Source organism: Anthonomus grandis, chromosome 1 (genome assembly GCF_022605725.1).
Source record: "Anthonomus grandis grandis chromosome 1, icAntGran1.3, whole genome shotgun sequence".
Lineage (NCBI taxonomy): Eukaryota > Metazoa > Arthropoda > Insecta > Coleoptera > Curculionidae > Anthonomus > Anthonomus grandis.
The window spans coordinates 35,585,015-35,609,548 of NC_065546.1; the positions used below are offsets into that span (position 1 = coordinate 35,585,015).

The window sequence follows — 24,534 nt, forward strand, 5'->3', positions numbered from 1 at the left end:
GGGTGATTAATTCTTAAATTTTCGGCACATCTGTAAGCTAAGCGACAAAATTGCCACCTAGTTAGCCCATAAAACATATTTGCAAGGGTAACTAAATGTTGTGCCATTTCCGTTTCTTGTTGAAGGGTAAAGATGGGGTGTCTACCAAGTTTTCCTCAACTTTGTAGTTTGCAGTTGTCCTTTTTTTAATCGTTTCTGCAATGTTTGGTATGTAATTCCACAACGCACGGCTGCTTTTCTGATAGCTAATCCTTCGCCGACCAATTGCGCCGCTTTTTGTAGGTCTTCCAGGGTCCAAGCCGCCTTCTCAGTTTTCCTTTTCCAATTTCGAGGCATTTCCTACAATAAATTTTTAATTTCAAAAAAATTGGGGTAATTAGAGCCATGGGTGTAATTGGAGCCATATCGTGGCTACCCCCAACTAACGCCATCTTGATTTTAGTTTCCTAATTTAAAAACAGTTAATGCTAACAGCAAAACAAACACGTTTCTTCAATCTAAATGTATCTCTAAGTAATGCAACCAAAGGAGAAAGCATAATAACTCATAATTCAAAACTTACCTTCAAATTTTGTATTGAGTGTCTTTAGAGTGTAATTTGCGAATACCGACAAACGCGTCGGAAGACTGCCGAAAGTGAACTGATTTAGATGTAACATTGTAACCGTTCAAAGTAGTTTGAAAGCATCAAGGTTAAATGTTAGCTGCGTTCCAAGATTACATTACGCACATCATGGCGTAAATAACGAGGTGGCTCCCATTACCCGCTGGCTCCTATTCCCCCCCCCCCGCTCCCGTAACACTTCAAAACTAAAAAAGCTTTCAATTTCTTTTTAAATGTTGACGAACTATTGCAATTTTTTTTGTCATTTGGCAATTTATTAAATACTTTTGGACATATTTTCAGGATAAAATTTTTTGAAAGAGTTAACTATAGTACGCAACAAAGATAAATTATTTCTTAGTCTAGTTGGATAATTATGAAAAAACCATTTGTCACAAATGAATTAAGATTTTTAAAAACAAATAAACACACTTGAAATATATACATACACGGAACAGTTAAAATCTCAAAGTGATTAAAAAGCGATCTACAGGAAGTTTTAGGGGGTACTCCCGGCATACATCTAATAACCTGTTTTGACCAATAAATACACGACACGCATACGCTGAAAAACCCCAGAACAGAATCCTAGAGTGGCTGATGTGTCATCCGCGTACATAGTAACGTGACTATACAGTAAATCTGTAGGCAATGAATTTACAAATATAAGAAACAACACAGGCCCGAGCACTGCACCTCGAGGTACTCCCAAATCAGTGTTAAGATTGTTTGAACAATATGAACCTAATTTAAGACGACACCTTTAATGCCGTATGATTCCATCTTACAACAAAGCATCATGCTTAGGTCGCAAAAGATCTTCACAGGATGCTCACCTGCCTCAAGTGCATCGATAACCTCAGATAAAAACGATAAAATGGCAGACGAGGTAGAATAGGAAGTTAAAGCTACTGGCCTATAATTCTTAACAAAATTAAAAACACCTTTTTTAAAAACAGGAATAACAATTAATAACAATTTTTTAATAAGTTTGGAAATATTCCCTTTTCGAATGACATATGTTAATGGTCTGATGCAATCCTCCGCGGTACTTTTAAATACAGATAACGGAATTTCATCAGGTCCTCCAGACTTTTTATTTTTCATTTTATTTCTTATAATATTTAGGACTTCACCCTTACTGAAAGGCACAATGCTCATACTATGCAAAAAACATTCGAAAGAAATATTCTAGATACTAGATGAAATATCTTTATTTTGTTTTAAAGTGCTTAAAATATTTTTAGGTTCTTCTATAGAATTTGTAATTAATAAGCCGTTATTCTCTATATTAAATTCAAATAATAACCCTTTCCAGTGCTATGGCATATTACGCAGTAGTGCGTAAAAAATGAAACTGTATAAACCCTGGGAAGTGTGTAAAGTGAGTACTTTACGCACGGTAGTAGAAAAATATTTTTGGCGCTGAAACTGTTTTAAGAAATCTTAGTGCGCCGCTGTATTAAATGTCACTGATTTGTCAGTTGATAAAATGCTCCTATAGGAAACACCACTCCATCATACCAACATATATATTTGTGTTCTGTGCCAATCATACCACGAGTTACTGGCAAAAACATAAATAATGCCCTATAGCGAAACGCTAATAAGATTGTTATAATACTGACTGGCTTTGTCTAATTTCTAATATTGTGGTTGCTATGTTATTCATTTCACGAGCGTGAAGATTCCTAAAAAGGAAAAGGGATTTACCCGGGATCAATAATAGATCTAAATAGTAGTTGTTGCTGTATCAAAAAAGGATTATTTATTAGTAAATTAATAAAATGCTACTGGTATTGTCAAAGGGAGAATATTTTCATAGCGAAATCCATTGGAAAAATAGTTGTGGCATTAAAACGGCACCAACAACTACATACAGGTAAAAACCGCACTGTTGCATTGCCAATGATTTTTCGATTTAGCCTTGAAAAGAAAATTCAAAAATTGGCTGTTAGTTGAGGTTATGTTTTACGTTACCCTCCCTTATAATTATTTATCCAATTCCCTAAATAATAACCGCCATGTTTTCTACTTACGGGATAGGAACTAGAGCCGCACGACCTCCCTCCCATAGCTCGTGCGGAACTGGGTGCACTCAGGGCAAAAAGTGCCACCTTGGTGCCCCAATAATGGATTACACAAACCTGCACTAATTACACCAATGGTTTATTTTGTCCTGGTTCCGCACTCGTGCTACACTTTTTCCCCACTAGATTTTGCTATTAGATAATTCTCAAAATTGAAATATTTTGGTTGCTATGTTTTTCGGATCAGCAACATGAACTATCATAAAAGAAGAGAGAAACTAAAAACCTAGAACTTAGAAATTACTATAAATACCTCTATACAGTGTGGTGACTTTAACTGGAATAAATTCAGTTAAAACTCATCAAAATTTATCTCGCAAAATTCCTGAGACCCGTCGATTTTTGTTTATTTTTTTTCACATTTCAAGATAGTTTTTGTATTTTTTCACCTGCAGGGGAGGTCCAAATTAACCCCAACTTTTTTTTTCAAAAAAGAAAGCCACTTTTTTTAAACTCTCATTGAAAAGAGCCCTTTTTCTTGATTAAATTGCCCTATTTACTTTTGTGATTATCTAAAGGAGAAATACGAAAAAAAAAACCATTAAATTATTAAAAGTTGCGTTTAATGTATAAGATGCTCAAAATGAGCACCATTTACTTGTTGGCAAAGCCCAAGACGATAATAAAATTCGTTTCTGACATTTTCTAACACTTCTGGAGATATTTGTCGGATTTCTTGCCTAATACGTTCTTTGAGTTCGTCTAGGTTTCCTGGTTTGCTCATATAAATTTGACTTTTCAAATGTCCCCACAGAAAAAAATCAGGTGGGGTGAGATCGGGAGAATGTGCCGGCCACTCGATTGCACCCCTTCTACCAATCCATCTGTTTGGAAAATTGTCATCTAAATACTGGCGTACATTACGGGCATAATGTGGGGGAGCAACATCTTGTTGCATCCAGATTCTTTTATCATACAAATCTGGATCGAACTGACTCGGATATAAGGCACGTAAGACTGGAACTAGTTCATGTTCAAGAAATTCTAGATATCTTTCCCCAGTTAAAGTATCATTGAAGAATATGGGCCCTATAACTTGCCTGCCAATTATGCCAGCCCAAACATTAGTTTTCTGGGGATATTGTGTATTAGTTTTTCTTACCCAGTCTATGTTCTCGTCAGACCAGTAGCGACAGTTCTGCTTATTAACATGGCCATTTAGGGTGAATGTAGCCTCATCAGAAAAAAGGATCCACTCCGAAGATATGCGATTTTCGTCAATGGCGTTCATCATTAATTCACAGAACTAAACTCTGCGATCTGGATCGTCTTCCAATAACTCTTGAACGGGATGCATTTTACAAGGTCGTTTGTTTGCACTTTTTAAAATTTTTAGCACAGATTTATGATGAATAGAGTTTTCGCGAGCTACTCTTCTGGCTGCAGTTACCAGATTTTCTTCCATCGCTAACAATACATTTAATTGGGTGTTTTCATCGATTTTAGAAGACCTTTGTCTTGAAACATCCCTCACGTACCCAACTTCTCGAAATCTGCTTTCGATTTTACTAACCGTACCTTGGTTAATAGGTGGCAAATCTGGATATTTCTGGCTGAATAAGTGGACAACCTCTAGCTGAGTATGACTTCTGTCCCCATAACCAATCATCATTAAGATTTCAATCTTGTGGGATTCGGATAAATAAGGCATTTTTTCAATATAAGTTAACTTATTTAACAACTGGTTGAAATTCACTTTAACAGTGATACTACAACAATGTCAGAAAATGTCTCGATACCAATAAAATAAACAAACACGCCAAAAATTTAGCAACACAAAATATTTCGAGACTTTAATTAATTTAATGGTTTTTTTTTTCGTATTTCTCCTTTAGATAATCACAAAAGTAAATAGGGCAATTTAATCAGGAAAAAGAAGAGCCCTTTTCAATGAGAGTTTAAAAAAAGTGACTTTCCATTTGAAAAAAAAAGTTTGGGTTAATTTGGACCCATCTCATTTTCATACATCCAACCATAACTTCGTGGATCTAACTTTTCGACCATAGCGATGTCACTTTTGACCCAGGAATATACTTGATAAAAACACCTGGAACACAAAAAGAATAAAAATAAATAATCTTTTAAGATACCAACTCGTCATGTTAAAAAACTAATTAAAAGTAGGTACATATATCTACCTTTTAACATGCAAATAAAATGATGCTTCAGTGGGAGGAATTTCTTTGGCTGATTTTGTAGTTTCCTTTGTCAACCTAAGCCTAACTTCATTTAAATCTGTACATTTTTCATTGCGGTAAAGATACAAAAAAAATTCTCGCAATGTTTACACTTTCATCTATAGTATTTTTTCCAAAATATCGCAAATTCAGAATTTCGTGATATCGAGAATATATTTGCCATGCAGATTTTTTTCCAATTTTAAAAAAAGAATTAATTGTATCGCAGCCTATGAGTGCATGAAAAGCTAGTAATTCATCACATACTGCTTTTCCAAAACGATTCGCTATAAAGTGAATTGGAATAAATCATTTTTTGTTTGTCGAAGATGTGGCGTGTCCCTTTTCCATAATTATTTCCAATGAATTCATTTTGTCTTCATATAAAATATGCCCGGATCCGCGTCGCACGGGTCGCGCCCGCCGCCCTGCTAGACAAAACAATAATGGTCGCACTTGTCGGATCGATATCTAGTAATCGGTTGCACCTAAAAGGCATTTTTTTTTAACTTCCTTGTAATGTTATATACGTTTCCTTCGCAGATTGTGTCAAAATTCCTTTAAATAAAAAAGTTTCTCCCTTGTTGAAAAATTCAATACCAAAAATACAATCTATATTAATTATTTTTTATTATCAAAAACAAAAATACTTGGAAATCATTTTGGCTAGATATTAGCGCTTAAGTATGCTCTTTATAATAATTTTTAAAAAAATCGCATATGTCAAGTAGTTTGCAAGATTTGACAAGTTAATGTTAAAAAATCATTTTTTTTAATTTATGCTGTTTTTTACTTTTTTCGCTGTCAAGAACGCCCCGATCAATTGCCAACGTCGCCATAACAATTTTTATATGTAAAATGACCCAATATATCAAACGGTTATAGTCTCAATAAGTTATACCGTAATATTGGGTTTAGTCCTAAAACGACGACTTTTGAGAGCTTTGCCGCCGGTTTATTATACACCTGAAACACCATTGGATTGTCTTACCGACAACACTAGCTGGCTATTTCCAATTTGAAATATTGTGGAAGCAGGTGTAAAAAATTGCTAAGCCAAAAGCATTTATCGACATAATATTATACTTTTTAAGTCATTACTTTACACCAAATTAGTTGAAAATGTTTTTTATTAATACAAAACACATTAATTAACAAAATAAAGCAAATCTTATGGATAATAACTCCAGTCAAATAATTAAAAAGTGTATTGAGTTAACAAAGTAACCTTGCATTTAAGTCAAAACAGACCAATTCCCTTAAAGAGAAGTTTTTTTTTAAATATTCCATTTAAGGACACAGTTAATGGCTTTAGATCCTATTTCTTTCCTAAGGCTTTTTGGGTGGCTGCCGTTTTAGCTTTAGCAGCATCTTCCCTCTCTAAAATTGAAAATTTTACAACTAGAAAAAGTAAAAATTAGGTGAAAAACATGACAAACCTTTAACTTCCGCCTCTCTTCTTTTCTTCGCATCCTCGCGTTGCTGCCTAATTATCGCTAAACGGGCCAAGTCCGCTCTAGCTTGTTCCGTTTTACCCTCTGCATGCAATTTTTGATAATGAGCTTGTGCTTTTTGTCTAAAAGAACGATTATCAATGGGTTTCTTAATAAGTTACTATTGGATCTTACTTTTCAATTTCCTCCCTTTCTCTTCGAGAGAGCTGGGGTTTATCAGCCAGATCTTCTGTGTCCAATTTGGTCACTTTTTTTAGCTTTTTTTGTACCCTGTTTGGATTTTCTATTTCGATTAAATTCGATACCCCTTTTGCTTTCTGAAATCAGCATATGACAAAATGTTAACCAGTAAAAATAACACTTTTAAATAAAAATAAATATTGTATAAAATTAAAATTTAAAAAAAAGTGTCAAAACTAATAGCAGTTGCCCCCTAAAATGTTAATGATAAATATTCCTTTAATGAACAATTTAGTTTTGTCAATAATAGCCCTCATAGGACGGATCTAAAGGTTGTCAGAGTACTTTTCATGATATATCTAGTGATTTTTAAAGAAAGCACCTCTAGCACTTGAGAGACCTGAGTGTCTAGAATGTAAAAGACTGATAAATGTGATTTGGCATTTACTTCTCCACACTTTTTGAATGAATAAGTTTTTGTAAACGTGAAGCTCACTATAATATGCATGCGTCGACTGTTAATATTTTTCTTCAATAAAGATACACTATCGGACAAAAGTAGAGAAACTTTTTAAAATCCCTTATATTGTAAAAGCCTTTATTTAAATTATATATTTTTAAAACCCAGTATTTAAATTACTATTTCCTAAGCATATTACCGCTCTTAACAACGGCGTTCTTTTCTATCACATTTCACATTCCTTTTAACTGTTGTTCTTGAATCCAAATATTTTAGGATGGACAGAAATAGAGAATCTCACATAAGAAGTAACCAAATTTAGTATCTATTTCTCTTATGTCAGATCTGTTAATTGTGTTTTAGTGAATATGCCTCGCGGAAGCTTTTTAGCAGAAGATCTTTGTACAAAAATAGTTGAGCGGTGTAAGTGGACATGAGAGAAATGCTTAGGTTGCATAAATCTGTTGTAAGCAAGACAATTTCTAATTTTAAAAGACGAAATTAGACTGCTTTTCTCCAATTCCTATTTTTTCCATAATCTTTTCCTTTATTTGAAGTGACAAATGTACACCCCTTGGCATTTTAAGCCTTTATATTATTACATTCACCACAGATTATTTGAAGAGTACAAACAGAACTGAACAGAATTTCAAATAAAATGTAGTTGCTCCATATATGGACTGCTTAAAAACCAACAAAATTATCATCAAAACCTGTGGTCTCACAAGTTAAACAAAAACATTTCAATCATGATATTTGTTAATGCTCATGAAATCTGTAGTAAAAAAAATGGTTTGTCTACTATTGTCCCTAGAGGATTTTTCTTATTTGAATAAAATCTTTAAAAACTTTGTTGATTTTCATTATGTATAGAACTGCATTACTCTTGGCATGTTCAAATAAAACCTAATTTTTCAAAGCTTCTCTATTTTTATCGAATAGTGTAGGTTTGCAGAAATTTGTCAGGGAAAGTTTCTTATTATCCTTTTTTGGATGATAAGCACTTTGCTAATATTATTTCAATGAACCTATATAAGAAGTTCTTAAAATAGCAGAGTTTACACAAGTATAATAGAATATTTTGAGGGAGGACTTATTTACATGATTTGTAAACTGATGGATTGCATAGTTTTTTTATCCCAGTTTAGAGCAGCACAGATCAAACCAAGAAAGATGACAATCAATGGACAGTTCTAGGAAATTATACAGGGTGTCCGGAAGCTAGATGCAATCCTTTAAGGGGGTGATAGCTGATTTAATTTCAAACATTTTAAGCTAAATATGTGTAGGTCGAAATTTGTTTATAAATTTTTTATGGCAATTTTTGCATTTTTCTCAAGAAATACCAAAATTTCACACTTAAACGGTAAAAGAGCGCAAGTTACAATTAGTATCGGAGTTTCAAAGTTTATTTTGTTTTGTCTAATGTGTATTAATAAAAATACGAACAATTCCAAGCTTCGATGTAAACTTATAGAAAAAATAGAGACATTGAAACGCCCTTTATTTTTAGATATCACTCATGCCGATGCCTGGTCAATTCTCAGAATTATGACCTCTTTTGTGCGGCAGGTCATGTAAACAACAATTATTAGACTAAGACTTCTCATAAGCAAACCTACTAAGCATTAGAGCCCCGATTGTGGGGTTATTTTAGGTTTTAATGTTAAATAAAACACAATTTTGTTTAAACTATTTATTGTTCATGTGCAAAATGCAATCCATTATTTCTAATACAGGCACGAGCCCTTTTTGTATTACTTCGGTGGTGGTTATAAGAGTAACATATTATTATAACAGTGGTTATAACAATAACGAGGTCATATCTTCATTCATCCTGTCAAAACCTCCATTTATTTTGCAAATCAACTCTTCTCTTGTTCTTATTTCGGTGGTGTATACAACCTCCTTTGCCCGGCCCCATATGAAAAAATCCAACGGAGTTAGGTCAGGCGATCGAGGAGGCCAAGGAAAGGTTCCGCCGTCCGTCCAACCGTCCGGAAAACAGTCGTCTAAGTAATTCCTGACAGCCAAGGACCAATGCTCTGGACAACCATCTTGCTGAAAGATTATTGGTCTTTCTCGTTCCAATAATCCAGCTTCGTCTAGAAGAATGGGGATATCATTTTGTAGAAAATCTAAATAGTTGGCACCATTTAAATTCTCTGGTAGAAAATAAGGCCCAATAATAGTCCTGCCTATTACTCTGACCCACACATTGACCGAAAATCTGTTCTGAAATGATTTTTGTTTTTTCCAGTGCGGATTTGCATCTTTGGCAGCCCATTCGTGGAGGTTGTGGAAGTTGGTAATACCCTCCCTGGAAAAATTGGACTCGTCTGTCCACAAGATACTTCTTAAGAATAATGGGTCCTCGATGTCCATGTTTAATAAAAAGCGGCAGAACTGAATTCGTCTTGCAGGGTCTTCTTCTTGTAAGCCCTGCACCCCTGTACCATGAAAGGAATACTGTCCATCTTTCTTCATGGTCGTCCACACCTTCCATCTAGCAAGGCCAAGGTCTTCAGCTACTTTTCTGACACTTGCAGTAGGGTCTGCGGTAAAAGCTTCCAGTATTTGCTCCTCAATCTCTATATTATTATGGCCAGGGTTGACTCCACATGCTGGATTATTCCCAATGCTAACTTTAGTAAGACGGCGAAAGGTGTTTTGAAACATAACAACTCTCAAACAACTTTGAGGCATATTTTTAGATAGGTTTGAACGACGCTTGAAATTGATCGTATTTTTATTAATACACATTAGACAAAACAAAATAAACTTTGAAACTCCAATACTAATTGTAACTTGCGCTCTATTACCGTTTAAGTGTGAAATTTTGGTATTTCTTGAGAAAAATGCAAAAATTGCCATAAAAAATTTATAAACAAATTTCGACCTACACATATTTAGCTTAAAATGTTTGAAATTAAGTCAGCCATCACCCCCTTAAAGGATTGCATCTAGCTTCCGGACCCCCTGTATATCCACACTTACCAAATAAGTTTTTGCTTTCACATCCCTTAATAAAAGGCTTCTACCCGAGTTTATTCTAATAAGAAATGCATATATGCAGTTTTTGAGTGATAGTTTTTTCGAAATATAATTTACACAGCTATTAGCCATCAAGTTCAGTTTTTTTTAAATTAATTCCACTAACAATAGCAGAGATATAATCTGCAAAGAGTGACATGTAGAAAATGTTACAGAAAAGGGCCAAATCATTAATAAATAGTAGTAATAAGAGAGGCCCAAGAACACTGCCTCAAGGGATGCCATTTAACCAGGTTGATATTATTTGTAAGTAGAAGACCATTCTTGAAGTGCAGTGGCTATAATATAGCAGGTTAGAAAGGGTAAGAAGACTTTTCTCCACAAATGATAATGCCAATCTTTTTGTCAAGAGTATGCATTTTGATAAGTTGACTCATCATCGTCAGACTCTTACACTACATAGCTGTGATTTTTACTAGTGGCATTTTCATTTGAAGAGAAAAGTCTTCCCACCCTTCCTAACCCACTAAGGTGATATTACATCTGACTTTGCAATGTTCAATCAAGTTTTGATATTTTCAAGAAAATTATACTAACTTTTGTGTCTCTGAATTCCCTTACATTTTACCAAAGAAACTTAATAGCTTGGTGAAAAAAACATTTGGTTGTTCTACATATATTTTGTAAGTTGTGACTTACTCCTGCCTCATCCTCACTGCTGCTCTCCTCCTCCTCACTACCAGATTCTTCGCTGATCTTCTTTTCCTCCTCCTCTTCGCTACTCGACTCGTCGCCTCCGTGCTGCTGCCTCCATTTTTTTTTCAATTCCTCTTTTCTACGTTCCTCCTCCAGCTCCTCGGGGTTGGTAAACCTACGGTTTCGCCCCTTGTGGTTCGTATACTTTCCTATAAAATTGATATGATGCAATCACTGCAGGGGTATCCCTTTTTGAGTTTTAGTGCCGCTTTGTAGTAAATGAGATGTTTTTAAGTGGGTTAAGAAAAAGTTTTCAAGTAGGAGATATGGGGGCGGTCAAGGAATTCTTCGGCCAGAAACTTACCTCTAGGCATTATTACTTTTCCTAGGTATTTGATATGGATTGACCAAAAGTTTAATAAAAAGCTGATTTCGACAAAAAAAGTATTTAAACACGCGAAAAAAAGCGACAATTATGAAAAATCTCTTTTCTTTATGCTTTGAAATCTCTTTTTTGACTTCGACAGTTTTGACACTTGAATTGAGGTTAGGAAGTTAGGGTGTAGTGTGTGTTTAATCAATTATTGCTCCTAAAGTGATTATCTAAAAAAGATTTGGAATCCTTTCGTTACCTTATTATTTAATATTTGAACAATTAAAACAATATTAATTAAATAATTTACCTAAATAATACAAAATACCAAACTCTAACCGATTTTAGGCGAATAACCAAAGCGTTTTGGTTTTTACCAATTTCCGATTGGTATTTACCAATACGTTTAGGTGCTGTTTGTTTTTAAAAAGTGACATCATCATTCTACTGTCAAAGTTGTCACCAAAATTAGCGGTAAATACCCAACTGACTAGTAGTTTTTCATCTTTGGTTAAATCGTTATTTAAAATGCCAAAACATCCTTAAAAAAACCATAAAAATAAAGTCTGAATTTATATACGTTGTACTCCATTAGCCGAAGTTCTGTTGAAGCCACTTTATTAGAAGGGATATATTTCTCCTTCAAAGCAAGAATTATTTCTTGCGTTTAGGAATAAAGTGACTGTCGTAAATATTTTAAAACCAATTCAAGTATCAGTTTAGCAGTCATACGTGACGGTCGTGTTTAAGTTCGTAGGAGGCTACGCCGGTACTCAGTTTTGTTTGTTTTGTTTTGATTTGATTTGTTTTTATTTTTTTTTTACAACCACATCGACGTGCTATATTTCTGTACAAGTGTTCCTAATTAACAGGTCAATATTTTTTTGTTTTATAAATATTTCCTGTTTTAAATAACTAGACTTGTTTTGCTGGCATTGACCTTAACTTGAAACCATAGAACTTTAACCTTAGGAAGTGCTAGTGTGTTTGTTTTACGCGTGTTCCTGGTGACGCTCAGGCTCAAGTTCCTGTTTGGCTAGCAATTCCTGTCTAACCGTATTTATATATTCCTTAATTTATTAAAATGAATCGTAATTTCAAATGCTGTTAAAAAAAGGAGTTTTCAAATTATTGCTGCATCTTTTGTATGTCTATATTCCACCCAAGTTGTTTGGATAGAAATTCTGATGCCATAAAAATGGGAGGCTACAAAATTTTATCTCAGAAAAATGTCAAATAAATTTTAATGAAAAAGAATGAAAAGAAGTCTTACGAGCAGAAGATACATGAATTATTGATTGAACTAAAAGAAAAGGATAGGCATGTAAAAAGAATGAGAAGAAACAGTTTGGTGTTTGAAGATGAAGTGTCAGAGGCCGAAAAGAAGTTTTCTTCCTCCCTAGATAATCTACACAAACTTAATGATGAACTTAAAATTGAATTAACAAATTTAAAAACTAAAGAATGTGAGTTACTGTCGCTATTAAAAGTATGTGAAGAGGAAAAAATAAATTTCAATATAGAAATCAATGAGTTAAATACCTTAAATAAAAATTTAATTGTAACAATAAAAACATTAGAAAATGAATCTGCAACCTATAAGACGCAAATAAATATGTTACAAATAGAAGTTAATGATTTAACTAAGATGAATAAGAATATGATCCAGTCGATAAAGGTGTTGGAAGTTGAAAAAGATACTACTTGCTATTCCTATATTTGTGCATTAAAGGAACAGCAAAACATATCTAAATTCGTTAATATAAATTATCCAACACAGTTGCCATGTAGGCCAAATTAACCCGTTGATAATCGACCTAGGCTTCTTTTTGTGGGTGGAAACTGTAGTAGAGTGTTCCTGAAGAAATTGCGTCTGAAGTTTGAAGCTAACTACAAAGTCCAGTGTTTCCTGAAGCCAGGAAGTACAAACAATGAACTGATTTATACTGCATTATCTATGGTTAAGGAATTTACAGAAAATGATATGTTGATTTTAATGTTAAATGGTATTTGCTCATCATTCGATATTTAAAAAAAATTTATACATTTACACAGCAATAGTTTAGTGATGACAAGCCCTTACATGTATCCAAACCATAATGTAATTTATAATAGCAATAAGGCTCTCTATAGAATATTTCACGCAAATAATATTAATCTAAATAGAATTTTAGAGTCTAATCATGCCAGCAACTTTGGATCAGATTTGGCATCATTACTGTATACCCACATTTTAAAACATTTCAAAAGTAGCATTTCATCAAAAAATGTGTCCACAATAAAACCAAGTAATCAATCTGGACTTCTAGATACTCACTGTGATAGGGATTCTTTTTTATAGATAAATACACAGAAGATGAAGCTCACTCACATTCTATAAATAACATTGAAAATAAGCATGCGAAAAGTTTCAGTAGTTTTACTTTAAATATACAGTCTCTAAGAAATAAAATGGACGAGCTTCATCTTTTACTTGATTCATGTGATTTTCCTGATATTGTGTTACTAACTGAGCACTGGTTAAAGCCTAACGAATGTTTCTTAATATCTGATTATATCCCTATATCAATTTTTTGTCGGCAACACTCCATACATGGAGGAACAGCTATTTTAATTAAACAAACAATTGAAGCTTTTTTCTGTAAAATTAATAAGTATGATAGCTTTCTGTTGGAGAAGGTTTTTGAATTCTCCCTTTGTTTTTGTAAGCGATTTAATTTATATGTTCTTTGTGTTTATAGACCACCCACAGGAGATATTGGTATGTTCCTGGACAAACTTGTTTCTCTATTATCCCAATTGTCTCTACACTCCATAGTTATATTGGCTGGTGACTTTAATATTAACTTCACTGATGTAAGCTTGCCATCATATCATACATCCCTTTTAAGTATATTGAAATCTTATGACTTGAAGATGCATGTTCTTTCACCCACACGTATAACATCCTCATCTGCAACTGCATTGATTATTTGTGTACAAATTTAAATGATGTATCATGTAGAGTACTCTCATCTGGTATTTCTGACCATGAAGCCATTCTCGCTAGGATTCCATGCAACACTGTATTTCCTTCATCTCATTATATAGGAAGAATTTTCAGCAGAGCAAATTTTAATGCTTTTTCTTCTACTACAGCTTTGGTTAATTGGAATGCAGTTGAAATGGCTCCTGACCCGTTTACTTTGTTATTTCATGTGCTATGTGACAAGATCAATCAGTGTTTTCCTAAAAAGAGGCTTAAAATGAAAAATAGAAAACCATGGGTCACAGCAGGCCTTAGAACTTCTGTGGTTGTTTACAACTAATGCAAAAGCTGTGCAAGTTTACAACTAATGCAAACATTATTCTTTATCATCAGAAATATCGTAGTCTATATAGAAAGACGATAAAAGCAGCTAAGGTTAAATATTATAGTGACCGCTTGAATATGTCCTCAAATAGGCAGAGAGAATGTTGTTCAATTATAAATGACTTCAGGCATTCTCACAAGAAAGTTTCAGAACCAGAAGTAAGACCAAATAGTTTAAATGATTATTACTGTAATATTCCTTATTTATTGCTCAAGGATGTGAATACTAATATTGATCCTTTGCATTATATTCAACAAGTGTCAGTTCAAAATTCTTTTTTCTTTTATCCTGTTAGCCTTACTGATGTTAGAGATGCAATTAAAAGCTTAAAAAACCATAAATCAGCTGGAGCTGATGGAATATCATCAAAATTACTACTCCTTTTGCCTGACTCAGCATTGATTGCCTTAGCTTCTGCCATAAACAATTCCTTTCATAATGGCATCTTTCCAGCAAGGAGGCAGTGGTTATCCCTCTTTATAAGGGTGGAGATGTGAGTGAGCCTTGTAATTTCCGTCCAATTTCTATATTATCTACCCTCTCCAAGATAGTTGAAAAACTTGCAAAAATCAGAATTTTATCTTTTTTGCAACATAATTGCATTTTATCTGCAAATCAGTTTGGATTTCAAACGGGAAAAGGAACTCATGACGCTGTTTTCGGCTTTTTGGAGAGTGTCTATGTGTCCTTGAATTCTGGAGAGTCCGCGGCGGCAGTGTTTTGCGATTTATCCAAGGCATTTGATTGTGCAGATCATGGAATGCTGCTGTCTAAGCTCAATAAATATGGCTTTAGAGGTGTGGCATTGCAATGGCTGGAATCCTATCTGTCTAATCGTACCCAAAGAGTTACAGTATCTGGATGTTTATCCGATTCCAGATCCCTTAAAACTGGAGTACCTCAGGGTTCAGTGTTAGGACCACTATTATTTTTGCTCTATGTAAATGATTTGGGTTCATTAAAACTGCAGCGCAAAGTGGTTCAGTTTGCTGATGATACCACTATTTTATGGAATCATAGAGATTCTGATAATGTTAGAGTCCAGGTTTTTAAGGATCTTAAGATTTTATCGGAGTGGTGTGCTGCAAACAGGCTTGTATTTAATGTGGGCAAAACCTTTATTATGGGATTTAAGTGTGACGTTCAGGGCCTTATGTTTAGTGAAAACTCCCCCTTGCAAAACAAAGAAAGCTGTAAGTTCCTTGGTGTTACCATTGATGGTCGCCTTCGCTTCGAAGATCATATCCTAAATCTTGCATCAAAATTATCCTCTGGATGCTTTGCAGTAAGATTGGCGGGGCATGAGCTGGGAGGGGTAGTTGCACGTTCAGTGTACTTTTCTCTTATTGAGTCCCACCTTCGTTATGGCTAGCCTTTTTGGGGTTTAAGCAACAAGGGATTATTAAACATAATTTTTGTGATTCAAAAAAAGGCAGTTAGATAACTATGTTCCGCTGGGTTAAGAGATTCTTGTAAACCTCTCTTTATATCTCAAAAAATCCTAACTCTTTTTTCTCTTTTTATCTTAGAAACAGCTACTCTTATTCATAAATGTCCTAAACCTCCCTCTAACACTGGTCATATGACTCGCCAGGTTAACGATTTTCCCTTACCAATCCCTACATCCTCCCTCACCAAGAACTCACTTATATACCTTAGCAAAAAAATTTACAACCATGTTCCTCTATGTATCAGACAAATTTTAGAAGTTAAGAGATTCAAAAAGGAATTAAAATTACTTTTATTATCCAGGGCATATTATAGCCTTGACGATTTTTTTAATGATACCTTTTAACCTGTGCTCTGACATCATTTTAGTGTTTTAGTTTTGTTTCCTGTTAAATAATTTAATTTACTTCTTCTAAATTCTGTTCTATTGACAGCTTTACTTATTTTTTAATGAAATTTATCAAAAAGATGCTTTTTTTTCTCAATCTGTTTTGTTATGATTAATTTTGGTAATATCAGTGGCGAAGCGTGAACTTTTTTTTCGGGTAGACAAACAATAAAAATTGTTAATTAGAAAAAAATGTGTATTCAATATTATTCACTTTAATGAAATACAGAATGAAAGCGCATGAAATATTAACTCAAAGAGTAAAATTATGTAGTGATAAAAAAGAAATAAATAATTACTACTAGCATAAAAAGATAGATAGATAAAAATACTACTTACAAAAAAACACTGTTGGGGCGGACCACTTTTTCACGATCGACTCGGTGAAAATATCTTATCGATATCGTGAATTTAACTTCAAGGAAGTATACGTTTAAGTTTCAGGTTTTTTACTACGAAGTAAAGCAAAACAAACCGGGTTTAACTTGGAGTAATTGATTTATTACAAAGAATAAATATTAAAGTGGACTGTATGAGGTTAAAATCAACTACAAAGTTTGACCGACACTGTAAAGGCGAGAAAAATAATAAAAGTTACAGAAAAAAAAGTCCGTTCGCGACAAAAACTAGCGAGCGCGCTTGAGTGTCTTTCTGCACAAGTAATAGGTTATGAATAATAAAAAGTCAGTAAAGGAACCGACCGGTGCTGATCGCGGCTCCTGATTGGCCGATACACACGTAAACACAAGTTCTATAAATAGATTGCCAAACGGACTGTCTGGTGATTTTCGCGACGGGGCCAAATATTTATTTTATTAGAAATTAAGGCGGGTGCGTTTATTACGTAAGGTTTTCTCGTAACATACCGCCGCCCTTGAAATGACGGAGTTAAGAAAGCGAGAGAGTTTCAATAAATAAAAGGTCACTGCAAAAAACATAGAAATTCTAATGGATTGTCTCAGTCTCTAATGGTAGCGGACACACCTTTACTATACTTCGTTTAATCACGCCCCCCTTTGTCTTTATGCTCACCACGCGCACTACATTGTCCTTACCAGGATGAATGTCTATGACTCGTCCAACACTCCAACACTGCGAAGGAAGGCCATCCTCCTTAATTAACACTAGAACACCAAGCAGATTGTCAATGTTAGTCTTCATCTTCCATTTAAAGCGCTGGTGAAGAGTATGCAAGTAGTCAGAAGACCACCGGCTCCAGAAATGCTGAGTCATCCTTTGAATGTGAGCATAACGACCTAGGCGATTTACAGGAACTTCCCTTAAATCTGATTCAGGCAAGGCATTCAAAGGGCGTCCGATTAAGAAATGCCCTGGCGTCAGGCTATCAAAATCGTTTGGATCGTCCGACATTTGAACCAACGGCCTCGAATTCAAAACCGCTTCAATTCGAACCACCAGGGTATAAAGTTCCTCATAAGTTAAAGGAGTATTGTTTACAACGCGCTTCAGGTGCTGCTTAAAAGACTTCACCGCCGCCTCCCACACACCTCCGAAGTGAGGTGATCGAGATGGTATGAAATGCCACTTCATATTGGTTATTTCCAAAAACCTTTGAAACTTGCTGTCGCGTAAAACATTATTTATTGCGTTAAACTCGTTGTTGGCTCCCACAAAATTCGAACCGTTGTCAGAAAATAGGGATTCACAAACCCCACGCCGAGCCACAAACCGCTTGAAGGCAGCAATGAAAGCCTGTGTTGTTAGTTCTGTAGCTAACTCTACATGGACGGCTTTGGTGGACAGGCAAATAAAAATACACAAATATCCTTTGAGGTATTTTTTATTTCGAAATTTTGAATCTTTAATGATGAAGGGACCTGCATAATCCACACCTGCAGAGCAAAAGGGATAAGAAGGCGTTACTCTTTGGGCAGGTAGATCCCCCATTTGTGGTTGAAGGTGTCTTGGATTTGCTTTAAAGCATCGAATACATTTTCGTATAATACCCTTTACAAGGGTTTTGCCATTTATGGACCAAAATCTTTGGCGAACAAAGGATAAGGTAGAATGAACGCCTGGATGCAAGTTTTTCTCATGCACATACTGAATTATTAACCTTGTAAAGACAGAGTCATGGGGAAGCAACAGAGGGTGTTTGTAATCAAAGTTAACTTTGGCGTGTATTAATCGACCTCCAACTCGGAGAATACCGTCCTTATCGAGAAACGGGTTTAACGTGCTTAGACGACTGGAGGTTCGGACATTCTTGCCTCGTTTACATCGTTCGATCTCATCACCAAAATATTCCCCTTGAATTTGCTTGACTACAAAGCCTAGAGTTTCATCAAATTCACAAGGTTGAATAGGGCCAGTTTTCCTTAATCCCATGGATGCTTTACAATTAAATACAAAGCGAAAACAATACGATAAAATACGAATCAATTTAGTAAAACTTGAGTATTTATTCAAGATTTCATTCAAAAATTGGGAAGGAATAATTGTGGTTAATGTCACACGATTAGGATTAAATTCGGGTATTTGGTTTGAGTCATTGGGTTGACGTGCATATTTGCTAATGTGATTGATAGTGGGCCAATTCTCAGTGCATTCAATTAAAAAACTAGGACCGTGCCACCACAAGTCACTATTTTTTAGGTCATGAGGATCAATCCCCCTGGAGATTAAATCAGCAGGATTTTTTGCTGAAGGAATATGATACCAATTATTTGTGTCTGTGAGATGCTGTATTTCCGCTACGCGGTTGCATGCAAAGGTCTTTAAAGTTCGGGGTTCTAAGCATAACCAGGAAAGGACGATAGACGAGTCTGTCCAATAGAATAACTCAATGGGTCGATTGTCTAAGGTTTCACAAAGTTTCTTCATGAGTTTGGCTAATAAAAGCGCACCGCAAAGTTCTAGACGCGGCAATGAAACCGCCTTGAGAGGAGCGACACGCGACTTGGCGCAAACTAATCTGCTGACTATACTATCACTCCTATCTTGGGATCGTATGTATATGCACGCACCATAAGCATTGATGGATGCGTCGGAAAATCCATGTAATTGAAAGGTAGAAGCATTCTTTAGAAAGGCATGACGTGGAATTTTTATAGTGCTAGCCGAGTGAAGATTGTTAACAAAATTTAACCATTTTTGGCGAATATCAGATGGAACAGGTTCATCCCAGGGGATTTTTAATAACCATAGTTTTTGTAGAAGACACTTAGCTTGAATTATCATAGGGCCTAGCAATCCCAAGGGATCGAAGACTTGAGAGATATCGGATAGGATAGAACGCTTGGTTACTATACTTGGATTAGGATTAACATTTGAATGGTAGATTAATTTATCAGATAATGAATTCCATACAATTCCTAATGTTTTGGAACTCTGGGAATCGTTAATGGAAAATTCAATTGAGTTTTCGTTTGCTAAATCGGACAATAAACATGGGTCATTTGAAGCAAATTTTCTTAAGTCAAAACCGTATTCCTTAAAAATTGTTGAGAGGTTATTTCTTATTTTTAGAAGACCTTCTGATGAGGCACTTCCGGTTATGACGTCATCAACATAACAGTCCTTTTCTATGATTTCACTTTCAACAGGGTATTCAGAACGTTTGTCTAGCGATATTTGCTTCAGGCAACGAGTCGCCAAGAACGAGGCGCTAGCTGTGCCATACGTGATGGTATTCAATTGAAAGTGAGATAACTCAGTGTCTGAGCTTTCGCGCCAGACAATTCTCTGAAGGTGGCGTTGCTGAGGCTCGATCAAGACCTGGCGATACATTTTCGCTATATCACCAGTCAACACATAATTATGTTGTCGAAAACGAATGATAATTGAAAACAAATCATTTTGAACATTTGGTCCAACTTTCAAACAATCATTCAGAGAAATGCCCGATGTAGATTTCGCGGACGCATCAAAGACGACACGTAATTTTGTGGTTAAGCTATCGTGCTTCTCCACCGCGTGATGTGGGATGTAATAGATAGGACAATCAATGGGTTTGCTGGGATCAATTTTGGTCATGTGACCTAAGTCGACATATTCTTGCATGAATGAGACATAGGATTTTTTAAATTCTGCGTTTTTTGAAAACTTTCGCTCAATCGACAAAAATCTTTTAATCGCAGTGTCTTGAGAACTGCCTAATTGATCGACACAAGATTTGGTGGGCAGAGAAACTTGAAACCTTCCTGATTTATCACGACTGGTGGTTTTAATGAAATGACTTTCACATTCAGTCTCTTCTGCGGAAAGTTTATTGGCTAAATCGGGTGAATCTTCAATCTTCCAGAACCTTTCAAGACTATTATACAGTGCGGAATCATTCAAGCTTAAACAGCAGTTTGTTTGACTAGGTAGGTTAAAAGGCAATGGGCCAGAAATCAACCAGCCTAGCTTACTTGATTGCAACATCGGATTATTTTTTCCTAAGCTTATTTGTCCAGAGCTTAATAAACTGTAAAACAAACTAGCCCCTATTAGAAGGTCTATTTCTGAGGGCTCAGAAAAGGTTGGATCAGCGAGACAAATATCAATAGGAATAGGAATCTGGGAGATATTTAAAGGTTGAGGTGGAATAGTCTCAGTTATTTTGTCTATTACAAGAGCTGATAAACTGAATTTATAGCCATTGTGATTGGCGGCTAAAGAAAGATTTACACGTTTGTTAATAAAGGTAGTGGCCTGGTTGATTCCACAGACGGGAATATTAATTTTATTAGAAGCGAGGTTTAATTTCTCAAACAAGGTTTTAGACACAAAATTGGATTGTGAACCGCTGTCCAATAACGCCTTACATAAAATAGGGTTTCGGTGGTTATCATATACTTTGACTAAGGCTGTTGACAGCAGAACATAAGTGTTGGCGGTTGCATTGGCACAGGATAAACTATAACGTAAGTTAGATGGATCTTGATGGTTACTGGTTGGTTCATGTTGTATGTTAGTAGGAGGTGCTTGCGTTGGATTGTTTCTTGGATTTGTTAAGGGTTGAGCTTCATTAATGGCTGGAATGATGGCGTTATGGGAATGATTGTTAGCATGCGCGTCATTGGTTTGAGTGAATAAACTTGTTTGACGGGGTATTGCACCTTGATTTGATCTGGTAATCGATCTTGGCTTAAATGCTGTATTACTTGTGGTAGGATTAGTGGTTGGGTTGATATCTTGATGTAGCAATGAGTGATGGTTACGACGACATGTTTTGCAAGTAAATTTAGATTTGCAAGCGGAAGTAAAATGACCAGGGCGAAGACAATTAGTGCACAGGTTTAAACGCTTTGCTTCTTTGTAGCGAGAACTTATTGGTAGCTCAATAAAACAATTACACGAATAAACAAAATGGCTCTCATTGCAAAGTGGACAAGTAGTATTCGAAATAGGATTAGGATAGTCTACGAATGCCGCATGCGACTGGGTCTTGTATGCAGCGACAGACCTATTAGGGTTTTCAAATTTGCTATTAACAGCCTTGAAATCAATCGATTCGAGCAAGTGACACCGTTCAGTGAGAAAATCAGTAAAGTTTTGTGTTGAAGGTCTTTCTTTATCCTTAGAGTATATTTCCCACTCCCTCCGAGTCGTTTGATTTAGCTTAGATACGAGTAAGTAGATAAGCATCGTATCCCAATCCATCACGTTTTCTCCTAGGTTCTGTAATAGGCGGAAATGCTTTTGAAAATTGTCTAAGAATTTACGCAAACTTAAATGGGTTTCCTCCTTAATTGGAGGCAAGTTAAATAGGGCTTTGATGTGTGAATGGATAATGGCTTTTTTATTTTGGTATCGGTTGATCAATAACTTCCAGGCAATAGTGTAATTTTCATTGGTTGCAGTTAAAGAGCTAATGATATGAGATGCATCACCCTTAAGAGCTGATTGTAAATAGTAAAACTTTTGAACGTTTGATAGGGATGGATTGGCATCAATAAGGGATGTGAACGTTTCGTGAAACTGAGTCCAAGTATCGTAGGAACCTGAGAACTCCGGAATGGCAATTGGAGGAAGTTTTGTAGTAAACATATTCGACACAATCGGATCCATATTAGTATTTTGAAATAAACCTTGAGGATTATCAGCAATAGTTACTGGAGAAGGTTTAAGCTTGAAATATTTTTCTTCAAACTCAGCGCGATCATTTTCTTGTTGATCGGCGTCCGGGAGGTTGTGTACTGCGCAGAGGTCTTCAATGGCTGTCTGAGCACGTTCAAATTCAACATAGGAGGGTTCCAGAACCTTTAATCTCGTTTCTATTTGCGCTATACTTTCTGGAAGATGCAAAGTGTCTGGTGTAAACGAACTCAAAAAACCCTGAAAACGCGTGATAGTCCCTTTAATATGCCCACGGCGATTAATGAGGAATTTAAGTTCGGTTTTAGCTTTAGCTAAAATCTCTTCTGCGGTCATTTCTTCACTCATTTCGTAATCTATTATTTTTCGTTTAAAAAATACGTAAAAAGTAACAATTACAATTTTTCTACAAACAACCTACAAAGAAACTTTACTTAGCTATTAAAGGTTTTATACAACAACGAGCCAACAACGAGATAAGAACAATAAAACACAGTACAAAATTTTGTTGTTTTAAATCCAAGTGCTTTAAAATTAAATCCTGCAAAAGGTTTTGGGTACTTACCAACATGCAAGTTTCATAAAATCACATAAATTTGTGACCAGTGTAGAATAATATAAGTAGGTGTTTATTCAACAAATAAATCAAAAATAATATACGCGCGAAGGTATGTGAGGTTTAAACGAGTAAAGTACAAATAAACACCACCTAAATAAAAAAGGGTTATAAAGCATGTACGGAAAACAAATGATATTTTAAAATTATGACTGAAACAAATATTTTTTAAAGTAGGTGAAACAAAAAGACACTCATGAGAACCCTTAAACCAAGGCAAGAAAAACGTCTGCGGTTAAGAATTGGGGTGGTAATATAGGTTCAAAGACTTCAAGACAGGCTCTGGTGGCTGCTGTGGCTTAATCTTGGTTTAACGGCTCTTGGTTAAGATGAAAGTTGGAACGGACTAACCTTTAACAGTGAAGATCCATCGACGAATTTCCAATCAATCGGCACTAATTCAGGTTAAAATAATCAAATGGTTTGATTATCTATTCGGCTTGAAGACCAAAATGTTGGGGCGGACCACTTTTTCACGATCGACTCGGTGAAAATATCTTATCGATATCGTGAATTTAACTTCAAGGAAGTATACGTTTAAGTTTCAGGTTTTTTACTACGAAGTAAAGCAAAACAAACCGGGTTTAACTTGGAGTAATTGATTTATTACAAAGAATAAATATTAAAGTGGACTGTATGAGGTTAAAATCAACTACAAAGTTTGACCGACACTGTAAAGGCGAGAAAAATAATAAAAGTTACAGAAAAAAAAGTCCGTTCGCGACAAAAACTAGCGAGCGCGCTTGAGTGTCTTTCTGCACAAGTAATAGGTTATGAATAATAAAAAGTCAGTAAAGGAACCGACCGGTGCTGATCGCGGCTCCTGATTGGCCGATACACACGTAAACACAAGTTCTATAAATAGATTGCCAAACGGACTGTCTGGTGATTTTCGCGACGGGGCCAAATATTTATTTTATTAGAAATTAAGGCGGGTGCGTTTATTACGTAAGGTTTTCTCGTAACAAACACAACTAAAATACAATTGCCAATTTCGAATAGTCGTTCATAAATAACCACTAAAAAAAACTTTTCTATACACCCAAAAATAAAAATACTAATTATTAAATTACTACAGCACGCGCCCCCATCAAATGCAGACAAAACTGAAGATGTATTGCGGCCGACCAGATCAAGCGTGTCCATAAACAATAACCCTCAACAGCATAATAAAATAGCTGGTCGACTTCAATAGACAAAAGCTCGAATGTCTTCCCCGCGAGTAAATTTTGCATACGTAATAGGCTGAAGGCGGCCGGACCTCTGTAACCTGCTTGATGCGTATTTGGTTCGATATGCTCCAAATTTCGGAAGACAAATATCAATGTGTCTTCCTGGGGCTCGTATATATTAATTGGGTGTCAGCCCTGTATTTTTATCTTAATCGGTGCGGCAGGCGTGGTGCGCCTTCGGATTAATCATGTTTAGATACTATATAATAATAGTAAGGATAGCGACTACGCTCTGTGTTATTTTTTAAAATTTTAATTCAACATTTACATGAAATAATTACGTGATAAATTAATGACAAATAACTGGATAATTTTGGGTAGACAGTGTCTACCTTGTCTACTCGTACGCTTCGCCACTGGGTAATATGTGTAAATTTTATGGTAAAGTGTTTTAGATGTTATGTTTGTTTGAAATTTAAAGTGAAT

General features: G+C 35.4%; 1 protein-coding gene across 2 annotated transcripts; it reads right to left on the reverse strand.

The window, feature by feature from the left end:
• Positions 1 to 5,983: 5,983 nt before the first annotated feature.
• LOC126737142 (28 kDa heat- and acid-stable phosphoprotein-like) lies at positions 5,984 to 23,836 on the reverse strand. 2 transcript variants are annotated; one of them, XM_050441898.1, is made up of 5 exons: positions 11,020 to 11,187; positions 10,659 to 10,864; positions 6,500 to 6,642; positions 6,311 to 6,447; positions 5,984 to 6,251 (listed from the first exon to the last, which is right to left on the reverse strand). In XM_050441898.1, the coding sequence occupies exons 1-5, from the start codon at positions 11,027 to 11,029 to the stop codon at positions 6,190 to 6,192; spliced, it is 558 nt and encodes a 185-aa protein (XP_050297855.1). In that variant the 5' UTR covers positions 11,030 to 11,187; the 3' UTR covers positions 5,984 to 6,189. The 2 variants fall into 2 exon arrangements, 1 of the variants encoding a protein (XP_050297855.1); XR_007660893.1 differs by lacking the exons at positions 5,984 to 6,251; positions 6,311 to 6,447; positions 6,500 to 6,642; positions 11,020 to 11,187 and adding an exon at positions 16,558 to 23,836.
• Positions 23,837 to 24,534: the final 698 nt, after the last annotated feature.

Coding starts and splice junctions, on each gene's coding strand:
- LOC126737142 (XM_050441898.1), bottom strand. Junction 6,643..10,658: donor GCAGTGAGGATGAGGCAGGA/GTAAGTCACAAC, acceptor TGCTGATTTCAG/AAAGCAAAAGGGGTATCGAA. Junction 6,448..6,499: donor GAAAGGGAGGAAATTGAAAA/GTAAGATCCAAT, acceptor TCGTTCTTTTAG/ACAAAAAGCACAAGCTCATT.